Source organism: Triturus cristatus, chromosome 5_2, assembly GCF_964204655.1.
Source record: "Triturus cristatus chromosome 5_2, aTriCri1.1, whole genome shotgun sequence".
NCBI classification, from domain to species: Eukaryota; Metazoa; Chordata; class Amphibia; order Caudata; family Salamandridae; genus Triturus; species Triturus cristatus.
Window position 1 is genome coordinate 30420732 of NC_140588.1, and position 18936 is coordinate 30439667.

The window sequence follows — 18936 nt, forward strand, 5'->3', positions numbered from 1 at the left end:
TTTCCGTGCAGCCAGTCCAATGTTAGCATTTACAGCGAGGTTATAATGCACTTAAGAGTATATGGTCAGGCTGCACCACAAACAGCATCAGAGGAGGTACTCCGAACACTGCAGAGGGGCTCTGCTCATGCAGGGGCACCCTCTCACATAAAAACCAAGCACTTGCCTTCAGGATTGTTAAGGCCTGCCATAGGAGTGACTTATAGGTTTTATATGTGTGTGCAATGGTAGTGCTATGGGTAGCCTATACCACAGTAAGGGGTGCATGCACCACCTTACCCAGGCTGCAGTAGCAGACCTGTGTTGTCATTTTGGAGTGCTTCCCAGGGGTGGCATTATACATGCTGCAGCCCCTGGTAGGCCTATGAGGTACCTATGCCCTGGGTACACAGTATACCATATACTAGGGACTGATAAGGCACTCCAGAATCCAATTAGAGATGTACCTAATGTACATGGAAACCATTTTAGAGAGTAAGCAGCTAGGCTGGGGTCCTGATTAGCTGGGCCACAGCCAGACTAAGGTCGAAAAACAGTGAAACACCAGCAAAAAGTGGGGGTACCCATTTGAAGCAGACTCTACTCTCCTACACAACCCCCCCCCCCAAACGCAGGGACACTAAACTAACCTTGTCCAGTTAAATCTTCATGTTCTAAGTGGAAATACCTAGAGAGTCCATCTGCATTGGCATGGTTACTCCCAGGTCTATGATCCACTGTTAAGTCCATCCCCTGTAGGGAAATGGACCACCTAAGCAGTTTGGGGTTTTCGCCCTTCATTTGTTTTAGCCATAAGAGGGGCTTATGGTCTGTCTGATCAAGGAAGTGAGTACCAAACAAGTATGGCCTCAACTTCTTCAGAGCCCAAACCACAGCAAAGGCCTCCCTCTCAATGGCTGACCAACGTTTCTCTCTAGGGATCAGACTTCTGCTTATGAAAGCTACTGGCTGATTCTGACCTTCATCATTCAATTGTGACAGTACAGCCCCTACCCCCAATTCAGATGTATCTGTTTGGACAATGAACTTCTTGGAGTAATCAGGACTCTGTAGAATGGGAGCAGTGCACATGGCCTGCTTCAGGTCATCAAATGCCTTTTGACAGCTAGCTGTCCACTGAAACTTTTTGGGCATTTTCTTAGAAGTTAAGTCGTTCAGGGGTGTCACGATTGATCCATACCCCTTGACAAATCTCCTATAGTACCCAGTCAGGTCTAAGAAGACTCTCACCTTAGTCTGGGTGGTTGGAGCAACCCAGTCCATGATGGTCTGGATTTTGCTCTGTAATGGTTGAACCTGGCCTCCACCTACAAGGTGGCCCAGGTACACAACCTGACTCTGCCCTATCTGGCACTTGGTGGCCTTGATAGTGAGGCCTGCCTTTTGCAGGGCCTCCAAAACATTCCTTAGGTGGACCAGGTGATCCTCCCTGGTGGAGCTAAAGACAGCAATATCATCTAGGTAAGCTGCACTGTAGGCTTCCAGACCTGTGAGAATTGTATTCACCAACCTTTGGAAAGTGGCAGGTGCATTCTTCAAACCAAAGGGCATCACCACATATTGGTAAGGCCCACTTGGGGACGAAAATGCTGTTTTTGGCTTTGCATCATCAGCTAGTCTGATCTGCCAGTAGCCAGCTGTCAAGTCAAATGTGCTAAGGTACTTAGCTGAGGCCAAAGTATCTATAAGCTCATCTGCCCTTTGAATTGGATGGGCATCAGTCCTAGTGACTGCATTGAGACCCCTGTAGTCCACACAAAACCTCATCTCTCTTTTCCCACCACTGGTGTGAGGTTTTGGCACAAGGACCACTGGACTAGTGTTCAATAACTCCCAAATCCAACATTTTCTAGTCTTCTGTCCTGATACAGTCCCTGACATGGTCAGGTTGCATATAAATCTTATTTTTAACCCCTTCGATGCTGCGCAGATTCCGCCGCTGTGCTGACGGAATCTTGCGCGGGTGTGGTCATGACGGAATGGTTCCGTCATGAGCACAGCTCAACCGTGGGTCATGACGGAACCATTCCGTCATGAGCACCGAAGGGGTTAATAGGCAGACTGTCCCCAGTGTCCACTTCATGAGTGCACCAGGTAGTCTGACTTGGAGTCAGAGAAAACTTGTTTCTGAACTGATTGAGCACCTGTCTGCAATCAGTTTGCTGCTGGGCAGTGAAGCTGCCTGCCAAAGTCACACCATCAACTGACCCATCATTAGGGTTCTGTGAGAGGAGGTCAGGGAGTGGGTGACTCTCTTCCTCCTGTCCCTCATCAGTAGCCATGAGCAAGCCCATGTCGGCCCCATCTACATGTGGCTTTAGCCTGTTGACATGGAGAACCCTGTGGGGACTCCTGGGAGGTCCTAGGTCTACTAAGTAAGTAACCTCTCCCTTCTGTTCAACAATAGTGTGGGGTCCACTCCACTTGTCTTGGGGAGCTGCTGGGGCCACAGGCTCCAACACCCACACTTTCTGTCCTGGCTGGTAAACAATCAGTACAGCCTTTTGGTCATGCCAGGCTTTTTGCAGTTCCTGGCTAGCCTCAAGGTTTTTAGTTGCCTTTTTCATGTACTCAGCCATCCTGGAGCGGAGACCAAGTACATAGTCCACTATGTCTTGCTTTGGGGGCTTGAGAGGTAACTCCCATCCTTCCTTCACCAAACACAATGGACCCCTGACAGGGTGACCAAACAAAAGTTCAAAGGGGCTGTAGCCAACCCCCTTTTGTGGCACCTCCCTGTATGCAAACAAAAGGCAGGGCAAGAGAATGTCCCATCTTCGCCTGAGCTTTTCTGGCAGCCCTTTATTCATGCCCTTTAAGGTTTTGTTGAACTTTTCAACCAAACCATTGCATTGTGGGAGATAGGGTGTGGTGAATTTGTAAGTCACTCCACACTCCTTCCACATTGCTCTTAAGTAGCTAGACATAAAGTTTGTACCTCTGTCTGATACTACCTCCTTAGGAAAATCCACTCTTGAGAAAATTGCCAACAGGGCTCTTGCCACCACAGGTGCTGTAGTGGTCCTAAGGTGAATATCTTCTGGGTACCTGGTAGCATGATCCACTACCACCAGGATAAATCTGTGCCCAGATGCTGTTTGGGGATCCATGAGACCAACAATGTAATTCCCCACCCTTTCAAAGGGCACCCCCACCACAGGTAGTGGTATCAGGGGGGCCTTTGTAGTTCCACCTGCTTTGCCACTGGCTTGGCAGGTTACACAGGAGCGACAAAACTCCTTTGTGTCTTCAGACATGTGGGGCCAGTGAAAGTGAGAGACAAGTCTGTCCCAAGTCTTGTTCTGGCCCAGGTGTCCTGCTAAAGGAACATCATGAGCTAGGGCCAATAGGAAGCCTCTGAACGTCAGAGGTATAACCAACCTCCTGGTGGCACCAGGCGTGGGGTCTATACACTCTGAATACAGGAGTCCATCATCCCAATACACCTTATAGTGACCACAAGCATTCCCAGCAGCCTCAGCAGCAGCTTGCTGTCTGAGGGGTTAAAGAGAAGGGCAGCTCTGCTGCTCCTGGCTCAGATCTGCCCTGGAAGTGCGCCCTGTCCCCAAGAACTCAACCTGATCAGGCTCAAGCTCCTCTGGGACAGTTCCTTCTTCAGGACTGTTATCATCTCCCTCAAGAGACTGATCATCTTTCTGAGTCAGGGGGGAAGGCTCTACCTTAACCCTTCTGCTCCTCCTCTTGGATGGTCCATTGTTCTAGAATCCAAGGCCTGTTCAGTTTCAGACATTTTGGCCTGTGACCTGGTCACAGCAAAAACATCTGCAGCGATGCCCAGCATTTCTGCTTGAGTCCTGAGCTCTACTTCTGCCCAAGCTGAAGTCTCTAGATCATTGCCAAGCAAGCATTCAACTGGTAGGTCTGCACTCACCACAACCTTCTTAAGGCCAGTTACCCCTCCCCAAGAGAAGTTAACAACTGCCAGAGAATGGTCTGTTCTGACGTTGCTAGCATTGGTCACTTGGTACATTTCACCAAGTATAATCTGCCCAGGATCCACAAGATCTTTTGTCACCATAGTGACACTTGCTCCTGTGTCCCTGAATGCCAAAGCCTGTACTCCATTGATTAAAGGCTGTTGCCTGTACTTGTCCAAGTTACTGGGACTTACAGAGGTGGTCATATCCATGCCCCCATCACAGACAAGAATAGCCTGAGTGTTTTCTCTGACTAGGCCAGAGCCCAACTCAGTACCCAAGGTCAACCCTACTAAACCCTTGGCTTGTGTACTCCCACCACCAATTGTAACTGCACTCGTGGGAGCAGGTGCCTTAGGGGCATTGGTGGGGGCTGGAGTATTCTCTTTGGACTTGGTGCAATCACTGGTCCAGTGTGTCCTTTGCTTAGAGACTTTGCACCATCGTGCTTTTTGGCCTTTCCCTTTGTTAGACTGTGAATCCCCACCTGAAGAAGATTTTTGGGGCCTTTGTGAAGACTTCTGGTCTTTACCCTTCTCCCCACCCTTGTCAGAGTTCTTAGAATCGTGCTTCTTAGAGTCACCACCTTGGTTCTGTACCTTCTGCCTCACCCTGGTTCTGACCCATTTGTCTGCCTTTTTTCCCAATTCTTGGGGAGAGGTCAGATCAGAGTCTACCAGGTACTGGTGCAACAGCTGAATTTGATAGTTATTAAGAATCTGCTCCCTCATTATCAGATTGTATAATCCTGTGAAGTCACACACCTTACTGCCCAATAACCAACCTTCCAGAGTCTTAGCAGAACAGTCAATAAAGTCCACCCAGTCTTGATTTTGTGCCTTTTGGGTATCCCTGAACTTTAACCGGTATTGTTCAGTGGTTAGGCCAAACCCATCTATCAGTGTGTTCAGTGGTTAGGCCAAACCCATCTATCAGTGCACTTTTCAATACCTGGTAATCATCAGCATCCTCTTCTCTTACAGTGAGGAGCTTATCTCTACCTTTGTCTGCAAAGGAGAGCCATAAGATTGCTGCCCACTGCCCTTGGGGGACCCTCTGTACTTTACAGGCCCTCTCCAAGGCAGTTATCCATTTGTGGATGTCATCCCCACTCTGGTAGGGAGGGACAATCTTACTTAGTTGTTTATGGTCTCAAGACCTTCCCCTATCTCCAGGGAAGTTGCTACCACCAAGGGACTCTAGTCCCTCCTTTTTTCTAGCTCTGTAGAGCTCTAGGGCTTCCTTATCTAGGGCCATCTGCTGTTTTCTGAGGTGAAGCTGAGCTTGCTCATACTTCAGCAGTCTCTCTCTCTCCTCTCCTGGGAGGTTTACCTCCCTCTGTGAGAAGAAATAGAGGTCCCTACTGATGAGGTAGACTAGACAGACTCCCTTGAGAGAGATCTATCCCTTCTAACCCTACTTTCAACTCTTCCTGGAGGGACAAAGAGGGGAGATTTGTGCTCATCCTCATCATCCTCATCCAGTGGAGCTGGGTTGTCCAGATCCTGATCATTGTCATCAGTCTGGTCAGCAGCAGAGGTTGGGCCAAGGGGAGTTCCACCCCCTAGGTCCACCCTCAACTGCTGTCCCACCCACTCTGCCTACCCCTTCAGGCCCACTAGGCCCTGAGAGATTATCCAGCCTGAGTATCTCCAAGAGATGCTGGGTGGTTGGGCTTTTGCCTCTCTTCAGCTTCCTAATAGAACATAAGGCCCTAAGCTGAGCAAAGGTGAGATCCTCATACTTATAGGGGAGAAGCCCACTGGCTTCTGGCAGGGACCCACTGGTTCCTGGCTAAATAGACATTACTAGTGTGGTGTGGTGTATTGCACTACCTACACTAGTGTGGCCTACTAAACTCTCGAGTTGTAGAAAGGGTGTGCTAAGCCCTTGACACACGACTAAGTTCAGTAGAACTTACTGTATACTAAGCTTGACATTATATGTACCTAAGGTACCTTTAGTGATTTTCAGTTGATCAATTCAATTGAGATTATCTGGTAAAACAATAGCAAGCTGGAATCCCACACGCTGCACACCAATGTGAGAAGTTGGCCTGGTATATGCTGTCCACTAATTAAAGTGGGCACCTTGTACCAGTCCAAACAACCCCTTATGGTGATAGGTTAAAGACAACCTTTATTGAAAACTATCCTAGTGGTAGCTATGGAGAGCAGCCTTCAGGCTAAGTCTTCAAGGAATGTAAAGCAGCTTGTTTTACCAGTCTATAATCTCTTGAATGACCAAATGAAAGGACAACCACACCAGGTATATATTCAAAATATATGTATTTAAGATAAAACACACCCCTCTAGTCTCTTTATGAGGCTGGAGTTTGAAGTACTTAAGTTACAAGTCAGTATTCAACAGTAAAAGCACAAATACATGTTTGGGCCCTTGGGGCGTACCAAACCATATACCAATAAAGTGGTATAAGAACCACGACTGAACTAGACACAAGGCCTAGAGCCTTTAGAAGTGTTTGGGCCCCAAGGAACCACCCAAGGTAGTGACGTAGGGGACCCACGGGGGACGTGTGCAGTGTTAGAACACAGGCGCGAATCGCCGTTGACTTCTATGGGGAAAGTCACGGTTGGAAAATTACAAGTTAAGGACACTTAGAGGACGACTACAAGCAAACCATTTTGGACTTAGAGGTGTCTAGGGCCAACACCCATGGGAGCACCGGAGTATTTGAGTTACCTCACCCAGGGAAGCCAGGTGCATAGGTGTCTTTTGGTGTTTAGTCGCGGCGTCGTTTTCAATGGAAGCTGGCAAAGAAGTGCTGCTGCCGTGAAGAGAAGTGTCCGAAGAGATCCAAGCCTGAATCGAGGATGGAAGGAACCTGAAAGCAAAGGGGATAGAGTCTGGGTCACTTACCAGTGACCAGGGGCACGATAGTCCAATGATCACAGATGTCGGGTCCTTCAGGTGAGTTGACGGGTGTCTTGACTCTTCAGCCACGAGGTCCAGGAGGTGTCGACGATGACCAGGAGCTGGATTCAAGCTGTCCTACAAAGTCTATCGAGTGCTGTGGTGTCGGCGACCAGATTGGACCCAACAAGCCCTGGCAACGGCAAGTCAAGAGGAAATAGAAGAAGGACGTTGGTGCAGACCAGCAAGGTCTGGGGAACTCACCCAGCAAGGGTAAGTCAGGACACGTCTGGAGCAACCAGGAAAGCCCAAGCAGAAGAGGAGTTGCCTTTATGGGGACCCACTAGCCAATGGGCTAGCGATCGCAAAGGAGCCTCAAGCAGTTGCACTGAAAACTGGCCCACGGGTCACTCGTGGAGTGGAGGCCAGAGATCATCGGAGCCCAAAGCACAACTTCGAGGAAGACCAGGAAGATGATGTAACAGCAAAAGTTCACGGTGTCCAGGGGTCACGGTTCCACGCCACCCACGATAGCCACGGGCCTCAGCTTTGCTGTGGACTCGAGGTAGCCTCGGGTAAGTCTTGAAATCCACATCTGGTGATGCAAAGACTTCGGCGTTCAGCGGGAGCTTCAGAGTTGCAGACCGGACAGTTGCTTCTTTGGTGCCTGCCAAGCAGGGGAGTCACTCCTTGACCCCAAGGGAGATTTCTTCCCTCTTCTAGTTGGAATAAAAAGTCGAAGGTCCAGGATCTATGTTGCAGAGTTTCGTCCAGGGTAATCTGAAGTCTCAAGGACTGGGTTCCTATACTTATACTAAGATAGGGGGTTGGACATACTCTGGGGACCCACCTATGGGAGGGTTTGGAAAGAGGGGTGGTTACACCCATTTCCTTTGTCCACTTTCATGCCAGAGCAGGGGCAGGTAGCCCCTGCAACCGGTTTGAACTGGACTATGCACAGGGACACCAAGTGTGCCCCCAGTGCAGGACTTCAAAGCACCAGAGAGTGCTCCCACCCAGCCCCAATACACATCTGCCTGTCTGGGGAGGTGGTTACACCTCCCTGGGACCGGAAACCTACTGTCCAGGCCTCCCCTGCCGGATTTTCGGTGAGCAGCAGGAGACCAGACCCGTGTCTGTGGCAGTGGCATCCATTTTGTGATGCCAGGGCTCTAGAAAGTCTTTAACGGTTAGACCAGTGTGTACATGTCTCTCCCTCTAGAAGGGTGGAATGCTACCCCCGCTGTCAGAACTGGCGGGGGGTAGTATTCCAAAGTGTTTGACACCAAACACGACATGTTTCCGTGCAGCCAGTCCAAAGTTAGCATTTAGTTTGAAGTACTTAAGTTACAAGTCAGTATTCAACAGTAAAAGCACAAATACACGTTTGGGCCCTAGGGGCGTACCAAACCATATACCAATAAAGTAGTATAAAAACCACGACTGAACTAGACACAAGGCCTAGAGCCTTTAGAAGCGTTTGGGCCCCAAGGAACCACCCAAGGTAGTGACATTGGGGACCCAGGGGGACGCGAGCAGTGTTCGAACACCGGTGCGAATCACCTTTGACTTCTATGGGAAACGTCGCAGTTGGAAAATTACAAGTTAAGGACAATTAGAGGACGACTACAAGCAAACCCTTTTGGACTTTGAGGTGTCTAGGGCCAACACCCATGGGAGCACCGGAATACTCAAGTTACCTCACCCAGGGAAGCCGGGTGCCTAGGTGTCTTTTGGTGTCTGGTCGCTGCGTCATTTTCAATTGAAGCTGGCAAAGAAGTGCTGCTGCCACGAAGAGGAGAAGTGTCCGAAGAGATCCAAGCCTGCATCAAGGATGGAAGGAACCTGAAAGCAGAGGGGACAGAGTCTGGGTCACTTACCAGTGACCAGGGGCAAGATAGTCCAATGCCGACAGATGTCGGGTGCTTCAGGTGAGTTGACGGGTGTCTTGACTCTTCAGCCACGAGGTCCAGGAGGTGTCAACGATGACCAGGAGCTGGATTCAAGCTGTCCCACAAAGTTTGTCGAGTGCTGCGTTGTCGGCGACCATAATAGTCCCAACAAGCCTTGGCAATGTCAAGTCAAGTGGAAACAGAAGAAGGACGTCGGTGCAGAGCAGCAAGGTCTGGGGGACTCACCCTGCGAGGGTAAGTCAGGGCACATCTGGAGCAACCAGGAAAGCCCAAGCAGAAGAGGAGTTGCCTTTGTGGGGACCCACTAGCCAATGGGCTAGCGATCGCGAAGGAGCCTTGAGCAGTCGCACTGGAAACTGGCCTACGGGTCACTCGTGGAGTGGAGGCCAGAGATCTTCGGTGCTGTAGGTGCCCAAGGCTGGGGCTACTCAGAGACCAAAGTACAACTTCAAGGAAGACCAGGAAGAAGATGTACCGGCAAAAGTTCACGGTGTCCAGGGGTCATGGTTCCACATCCCCCACGATAGCCACGGGCCTCAGCTTTGCTGTGCACTCAGGGTAGCCTTGGGGAAGTCAGGAAATCCACCTCTGGTGATGCAAAGACTTCGGAGTCCGGCGGGAGCTTCAGAGTTGCAGACCGGACATTTGCTTCTTTGGTGCCTGCAAAGCAGGGGAGTCACTCCTTGACCCCAAGGGAGATTTCTTCTGTCTTCTAGTTGAAATAGAAAGTCTAAGGTCCAGGATATATGTTGCAGAATTTCGTCCAGGGTAATCTGAAGTCTCAAGGACTAGGATCCTATACATATACTAAGACAGGGGGTTGGACATACTCTGGGGACCCACCTATGGGAGGGTTTGGAAAGAGGGGTGGTTACACCCATTTCCTTTGTCCAGTTTTGTGCCAGAGCAGGGGCAGGTAGCCCCTGCAACCGGTTTGAACTGGACTATGCACAGGGACACCAAGTGTGCCCCCACTGCAGGACTTCAAAGCACCAGAGAGTGCTTCCGCCCAGCCCCAATATACATCTGCCTGTCTGGGGAGGTGGTTACACCTCCCTGGGACAGGAAACCTATTGTCCAGGCCTCCCCTGCCAGAGTTTCGGTCAGCAGCAGGGGCCAGACCCATGTCTGTGGCAGTGGCATCCATTTTGTGATGCCAGGGCTCTAGAAAGTTAGACCAGTGTACATGTTTCTCCCTCTGGAAGGGTGGAATGCTACCCCCGCCGCCAGAACTGGCGGGGGGTAGTATTCCAAAGTGTTTGACACCAAACACAACATGTTTCCGTGCAGCCAGTCCAATGTTAGCATTTACAGCGAGGTTATAATGCACTTAAGAGTATATGGTCAGGCTGCACCACAAAAGCATCAGAGGAGGTACTCCGAACACTGCAGAGGGGCTCTGCTCATGCAGGGGCACCCTCTCACATAAAAACCAAGCACTTGCCTTCAGGATTGTTAAGGCCTGCCATAGGAGTGACTTATAGGTTTTATATGTGTGTGCAATGGTAGTGCTATGGGTAGCCTATACCACAGTAAGGGGTGCATGCACCACCTTACCCAGGCTGCAGTAGCAGACCTGTGTTGTCATTTCGGAGTGCTTCCCAGGGGTGGCATAATACATGCTGCAGCCCCTGGTAGGTCTCTGAGGTACCTATGCCCTGGGTACACAGTATACCATATACTAGGGACTGATAAGGCACTCCAGAATCCAATTAGAGATGTACCTAATGTACATGGAAACCATTTTAGAGAGGAAGCAGCTAGGCTGGGGTCCTGATTAGCAGGGCCACAGCTAGACTAAGGCCGAAAAACAGTGAAACACCTGCAAAAAGTAGGGGTACCCATGTGAATCAGATCCTACTCTCCCACACCCATGAATCAGCGAGTGGGTATGTACTAACTGGTATTGGTGTGTCTATGGTTTCGAGAATGGTATTCTGCATTTTAGAGTGGTTGTATGAAAGGTTATATTAGGGCAGATGTCTTCAAACTTTTTGATGCAGAGACCCCCTTCTCAAAGGTTTATAGGTGTAAGGACCCCCTCCTGATGAAAAATTCTAGAACCTGTTACTCATCATCAATAACCATAAACACCCTCAATTCCATGTGCAGATTAACTTGTAGCTCACATTTGCATTTCCTTCAGGCAAGCTGGCAGTTACCCATCTGCCCGATATCTGTTTCACAGCACATGGCACTCCTTCAATGACACTCCAGCTATAAGAATTAATGTCCCAGGACGGTTGTCTTTTTCCAGAAAGTAGGAAAATGGCTAGTCAAATATTTTTGCGAGTGCTTTCACTGCGGAAACCATCTTCATCACACGAAGGATCGTGCAATTGCACTTTATAAATATCATATTTAGCAAAATTATGCCTCAATGAGAGCAAGGAATACAAAATTGGAAATTAATAGAAATAAATCCTAAACAAATCTGCAAATATGTATTTAAAAGGAAATATAGATATTCTAGCAACAGACATCAATAAGCCATTCCAGCACAAAGGTTTTTTATGCACCACTATAAAAAAATCAAAATCTTAAAACTACTTGTAAATACAAGAGTCCTTTACAGTATGCATTATAAAAGTATTTGTGTAAACTAGGTGACAAAAACAGGAGAAATTACAAATTGCAAAAGGTAGGGAAAGTTTGTGGCTGGGTGGTTTAGGCCTCTGACTTCCATCCCATTTTTCCCTCGGAGAGAACGCCGCCCCCAGCCCAGCTCACACCTTCCCTTGTGGACGCAGTACTTTAACAGGCATGCTGGGCTCAATTAAGCTGGTACTTGCCTCCCGCAGAGACTAACTGCCTCCTATTGGTCGTGGTCACCAAGACCCATCCTCCTTCATCAGCTGGTGAGGAGTGTGCACAATAGGTTTGCTTCTCAGAGGAGCTCCAAGTACGAGGCTCTGCCTGGTACAACCGCTGGGAGCTGATGCCATTCAACAATCCTTGGGTGCCGACAATAAGGCTGGGGAATGCGCGCCCCCCCTTACCATGACTCCAAGGCCCCCCCGGGGGGTTGCACCCCACAGATTGAAGACCTTATGAGGAGGTGCATCAGATATTAACCAGATGATGTTATCAATGATGTCATTTGAGATGTCATCAGTGATGTGACTGACCATGTCATGTGTGAAGTAATATGTGACATCATCAGCAGTCCATTGCAGGGGCGCGAGTTATAGTTAGCTCAACTAAGTGTAACAGACGGATTTCTCTGGTTTTGTACGAGTGAAATGTCCAACTAACTATAACGTCTCTGAAACCTGTGTTTTTTTCAGCGAATATATATAAATAAACACCAGACTGCAGCTGCATCCGATCAAGTGGAGCCAGCAGACCTCCTACAAAAGGGAGGGCCATAGTATTTCAAGGGAAGAGGCAAAATGGAACCTTTGACTGCAGGCGGCATCTGAGGAAGGCACACACAAGCCGAAATGCATTATGCCGAGCATTTGTCTTTAAAGAAACTCCCGAACGCATCCCCGCTGTATCCTCTGGTTACTTGAAAGGAGTGATCGATTTGTTGATGTTTTCACGCGCTGCCAGCATGCGTGTTAGAGGACCCGTTCTTCAAGCGTCCTGTGGACTGTTGGCAACGTGGCAATTTTCTTTACCGAGGGATCGGATATCGCAGGACCGCCTCAGAAGCAGGCCAGGCAAGTGGCCGCTGTCAGGTACAGACCGTGACTTCATGGGGAGACAGGAAGATTACATTCCCGTTTCACGGCCCGGTCTGTCTTTGTGAATGGGGCAGAACGTTGGGGACCCGAGGGAGTCCTGGACATTAATTTAGGGGTTCCCTTTAACATCAAAACCCCTACCTTGCCAGGCACAATAGCGCTCATGCGAGCGGACTCCTGACTCCACGAGCGGTACTTACCGGAATATGGAATTATGGTAGTTGCAGTCCCCAACACCAGACTGCAGCTGCATCCGACCAAGTGGAGCCAGCAGACCGCCTAAAAAAGGGAGGGCCATGGTATTTCAAGGGAAGAGGCAAAATGGAACCTTTGACTGCAGGCGGCATCTGAGGAAGGCACACACAAGCCGAAATGCATTATGCAGAGCATATGTTATTAAAGGAACTCCCTAACGCATCCCCGCTGTGTCCTCTGGTTACTTGAAAGGAGTAATCGATTTGTTGATATATATATATATATATATATATATATACTCCTTCACGGCGTTCATTTCAGCAAACCATCAATGCAGCAGCACAGCAAACTCTCGTTAACCAGGGCTGATCATTCAATTTTTATTTCATTCAGTTTTTTTCTTTTTTGAGTACAAACTCCAAACTTATTCTCAAAACACCAAATAATTAAAAATAAAACAACTGATGCTTTTCGGCTGACGCTTTTCAATGTGTGTATTCACATATGAAATGTGTGTATGCATAATATATATATATATATATATATATATATATATATATATATATATATATATATGTTTTTTTCCACTGAAACAAAGTTTTAAACAGATGTTATAGTTAGATGAAAATGTCAGTTAAAACATACTGTTTTGAACAAACAAAACCATTGAACTTAACTGGTTATAATTATCTCAAGTAACTATAACTTGTGCCCGAAGGTAACTATAACTTGCAACCCCCCCAATGCTGTTTTCATCAATGATGCCATTTCAGATTTTGCAATCATGTTCTCAGTGAAGTCACAGATTAGGGGTGTGAGTGTTTGTGGTAGGTTGGCTGCGCATAGACAATTGGCCCTGCAGATAATCCTGTTGTGTTTCGATTTAGATGTCCGTATATAGGTTTTCCTAAATCATGTCCTTATATAGGCACAATTCGCATTGCCCTTATTTAGGCATAGAATCCCAGTCCTTATTTAGGCATTAGCCATGCTATCCAAATACAGGCATGGTCACCTATATCCGTCCATCCCAACAAGTTCTTAGAAACCAGACCCTTAAGCCTTTGGGACTTTCCCTAGCTTGGATTATTGATTTCTCCAAGAACTCATCTATTATGCATGAACTACTATTCCTTAGGGGTTCATTCATGACGTCTTCCTCTGCCTGACTCTACGTCAATGCTAACATTCCTAAGCACCTTCCAGGTGTAAATATACCTTCCCTTACCATAGCAAACCACGGCTCGGCTGCACAGCTCGATACGGCTCGCCACGGCAAGTTCTGAAGGAATTCGAGTCCCCGCCTGACGCACTGACCAGACGCTGTCATCCCTGCTCGCAGAGAATCCAGCTTCCAGTGTTCTGACTCTCTTCGCGGGGTGTTAGCGTTTGAGACCAGGAAAGAGATTCCCACCTCTCTCATTCTAAGGTATGGAGCTGACTAGAACATAGAGGGACTCTTGGAATATGCAAAAGCTAGCATACTATACTATAGAATACAGCACCTACTTCTTACATTGTACTCCACTTAGGTTAGGTACACTGGGGTAGAACTATTTAGAAGCATCAGACGAGTATCCACTTTTTAGCCTATGTTATTTATGTATGTGTATATGAATATATGTCATAGCTACAAGACAATGCTGTAGCAGTATTATTTCTTTTTACTGCTTATGCTGTACGTATTATATCTCGCATTCTGTCTTGCGATTTTACAGCTCATATCTCGTACACGAGAAACAAGACTGTTCAATAAATCCTATTTATTGAAACGCCCATCTATCTATTTCTGTGTAACTCTGAAGAAACTAAGCATGCACAATTGACTGAGTGAAACTGTTATCTGTTGTTTCCACGATTCTGAGACGTGTCCCGATTCTAAGGGAAACAAAGTTGTCATGTTTATGCGGTTGTCAGAAACTACTCCCTTCTTGTTTATTCAAGGAGTTTCTAGTGGCCTCTGAGTTAGCTGGCACACAAAGTAATTACGTTTAAAGTACTCGATAAAGGCATACTGACCTCAGTCCTATGCCACAACTATAGTGAATATTATTCCAGTGCGCAAAGCCTATAAGGGAAATAGAAACTACACTACAATCCATGCTGCACACAGCCAAAGGCTGTAGGCCATGGGGGTTGGTTGCTCATGGGGGGGTTGGATGTAGAGCCTTGCCACAGACCAAAAGCATAGCGCCTGGCCATATATGCAGGCCAAAGGAACTGCACAGCAGGGGTTTGGCAACTTGCAGGTGTCGGATGTCTGGCCACAGGCCAGGCCCTGTGGCCAATCCCCGTGGCACTCAGTGGAAGGCTCTGTGCATGAGGGGGGTTGGCTGCCCATGGGGGTTGAGCACAGAGCTTTGTATAATATGGGCCCCTAATGCACACGTTTCATAGTTTTAAAGGGCCTCACTTCCCCTGGCCTCACCTATACAGAGAAATAGGAGGCAGAAGCGAGTAGAGCCTTGCACGACAAAGAGTCGCTGTAAGCACTCGAGATTCTCCAGACAGTTTCCCATAATATGAAATTTACATTTATTTAATACTTCATACCACACAGAACTCATCTTTTCCCTGCAGCCATTAATAGATACTTCCTTTGAACGGCATCTTCATAGCCTTGATAGTCAGCTAAAGCTGCTGACTTAGTGCACATCCTTTGGACCTGCCTCCCCCCCAGACAATATTAGGCCTACAAAATCAACATCCTCTCTACCATCACAGTCAAACCTATCCAACAGGACTGGCCCTCAGTAGCTCATGAGATCTATGGGCGTCACAAAATAGACCACTCAGCCACAAAGCTAGCTAATCTGACTCTCATTCTAGCAAAGCGACCAGTCACTTCCCAAGAAAAAAAACAAATTCCCACCCTACCTGATGGCCTGGTCTCTGGCCCTTCTCGGTAGAGTTAATGTTGAAAGTTCTGCACTACACAGAGAAGAGGCCAGAAGTCTCCGCAAGATTCCCCTTGCAGCAAATTTAGACACACTCTTGGATCACCTGACAACGACCCTAGCCGGAGCGCTCCTCTCAAACTTACAGTGCCAATTTTGTCCTCATGTGAACTAAATATTTCCCTCCGTAGGCAATCCACAGGGTATATTCAAGTACCTACTAGCCTGGCAGCCATGCACATTACCTGAATTAACAACCCATTTTCTCTAACTGATTTGGTACCATCTCAGCCACACCACTGGGAACTTTTACCAGCTCTACATGGGCTAATAGCCCGTATTTCTCCCCCTCCCCCATCTCCCCACCCTTCCTTTTTTCCCTTCTTTAGCATTTCTACTGTTAACTTCAGCACAACAGAACTGTCCCCCTCCAGTTCGGGTTCTTGCAGACACTCCTGATGGAGCAAGGTTCCACTTGTGATGTGACGCCTTCAAACAGCTGGAATTTGTTTGAACTTGTTTACGCTTCATGGAACCCATCTCCTCTGCACTGTTGTAAGGCACCCTTACCTGTAACTTTAGTATTTCTACTAGTGAATTGTAATGTTCCAAAACGAAAAAATCCAAATGATGTTGTTTAAAAAACTATGTACACTCCATGTATGCATCTATACTATATTTGCTGAAAATAACACAGTTAAATGATAGCCATGATTCAGCAAAAACAAACCACAAAAACCTATCAAATTCACCAGTTACGGTATGAAACGCACTACGGACACCATAACTCACCACCATTCTCAGTACACCACTTAGCTGATGGCACATGAAAAATAAGCTGCCTACCAAGAGAACAACATGGTGGTTTGCATAAGTTAATGTGTGTTGGCGAATTTCACTGTTTCTGGCTTTAATTCTAAATCATAACTGCACGCTAACTGTGGTTTTCTGAGTGCATGTCTGAGATTTTGTTTTACACAGCATTAAAACATTTAAAAATGTCATTTGTGCACAGTGGGACACGGTGTATGGCCAGGCCCTGCAGCCAAGCCTTCCCAGGGCAGCCAACAGTCATAGCTCAGCAAAGGCTGATCTTCTGATGTTTTATTTCGGCCAGCTAATGACAGTCTTCTGATCTACAGGCCCAACTTTGGAACAGGGGACCCATACTTCAACTACAGGAACAAAGAGCTACCTCGTACAGTGAGGAACTTTTATGTTTTAAACTTCTATCATGGACAGTCAGTGAACTCCAATTAAAAGACTGTGTATGGAACTATGGTCCAAATATCTGTAACTTAAACCGACCCGACACATTTTTGCAATGCTAACTTCTCAAAAAGTATTAAATAGATTCCCAGCAAAAGTTGTTCCCCATGTGTTAGTTTCATTCTACGTTTGATGTAATTCTGTACAGTGTTTTCTTTCTGAATAGGAGAGCAAAAGTTTGTATGGAAGTTAAATGAAACAAAATAGAGAGTAAGTTCAACATGGTAAGTGTTGGCTAGCAGTATGCAGATCAGTAAAACTGCAACAAAGTTGGGACAAATCAAATATTTTTAACCTCCTCGAACTTTTCTCTCTCTTGTTGGATCTGCATGAAATCTAGGATTCCTGTAGTGGGCTTAGCTTGCTGACAGCCTGACACATTTCATGCAAAGTTAGGGGTGGGTGGAATTTGCTAAAGTGACTTTCGCAAATTATCGCGTAAATGTTAAAAATCTCCGCAAACATGCGGAAATATCGCGAAGATGCAAAAGTTTTTTTCCCGCCCGTTCGCGGTATTTTCTGCATGGTCGTGGCTCGCCAACTTACCCATGCGGTTGCTCGCGGGCGCGGCCATCTTGTTTTCACTCTTCTCGCGGTGCATGATCGCGAGAAGAAAGACGTGATCGCGCGACCAATGGCATTACTGCGGGCGCGAACTGTCACGAGACAGCGCAAATGGCTACCAACAATCCAACATCTCGTGGAGAACGCGACCGGATCGGGAAAACTTGGCGAACGCGGGGATTCAGGTAAGGCGATCGCGTGCGCGCAAGAATGTATTATTTTACAGCGCGAGCAAGAAACAAATTATCGCTAAGCTGCGGAATGCGGAAATTTTGACATTTTCGCGCTCTCCGCGGAACGCGAAAATGTCAAATTATCGCAATTTCCGCGAGCGGAACGGAAATTTAGCCCAGGCCTAGCAAAAGTTAGTATTTCCGTTCAGAAATTTCTTTTGTATCTCAGAGCAAATATTCATATGCTTTTTTGCCCCCTCTGTATTTTCATCTCCCTTCATAAATCTGCATGAAACTTTGCGGATTCTTCAAGTGGTGCAACGTTATTATCAAAATTAAAACCAGCATTTCAATGCAAACTCTGACCTAGCCATAACTACACACTGACTACGGCATTGTGAAATATTTATATTGGCTGTAACAAGTAGTAAAATCACTTACGGTGCACAGATTTTCAAAGGTCTTGTCTGAGACAAAGGATCCATCAAGGCCAAATAGAAAGATGGATGCGTAGGACAGCATTCCCCCAAGAATAATAAGGTTGTTCATGTAAGGACTGGACATCTTTATCAGCCTGGTGACAGAAACAGATGGATCGTTCATTTAACAAGACGAGACCATTCTTAAGCTGCTGTAAGCATAAGGAACAGTTGCATCCACGGTGATTAATGAATGCGACACATGGACAGCCGCACTTACACTGATTTCATCCCTGCAATAACTCATTGGTTCAGAAAGAGATTGGTGTGTGAGACTGATGAGTTACTGTGCAGTTTCATGCCAGGAAGCCTTCACTGAACTCCTTGCTACCTCCCAAGGGTGCAAACAGCAGAATCCACCAGCCCTGCTTTCTTTAACTGGACTTGTGCAGATATATATATATAAGACCATTGACGCGGCACTCAGGAAGAGATTTTCAAATTACGTTTATTTTGCACAGGTTGAGCTGTGCAAAATAAACGTAATTTGAAAATCTCTTCGTGAGTGCCTTGTCAATGGTCTTGTGAAGTGGAATTTTGAGGCCAGGATCCGGCCCGTAAGCAGAGCACCCGCTGCGAGAGTGCACCGGAGATCAGGATCACTTTGTGAAAGGATATATCTACCTACCTATCTATCTATCTATCTATCTATCTATCTATCTATCTATCTATCTATCTATCTATCTATATATATATATATATATATATATATATATATATATATATATATATATAAAAAGGTAGTGCCAGTTACTGTAGTTTTTGAGAAGTTTCAGATCACAAGACACATATTTACCTGATGTGAGAATTGTGCTGTATTATATGGTACAGATGTGCGACTTTATCATGTAATACACTCCCAAAACTGTCTTGGGTCCAGTCAGGCTCCTTTGTAAAACATTTAGCTTAACCCTGGGTAGCTGTGGCTTTGAGCAGTAAGGCTTA

At 47.0% G+C, this 18936-nt stretch overlaps 1 protein-coding gene across 1 annotated transcript in view; it reads right to left on the reverse strand.

Moving 5' to 3' along the window:
* GABBR2 (gamma-aminobutyric acid type B receptor subunit 2) overlaps nucleotides 1-18936 on the reverse strand; it is a 2527100-nt gene that overhangs the window by 530295 nt on the left and 1977869 nt on the right. The window contains exon 11 of the mRNA XM_085606789.1: nucleotides 17954-18086. Coding sequence (XP_085462915.1) covers nucleotides 17954-18086 — 133 coding nt within the window. The remainder of the gene's footprint in view (nucleotides 1-17953; nucleotides 18087-18936) is intronic.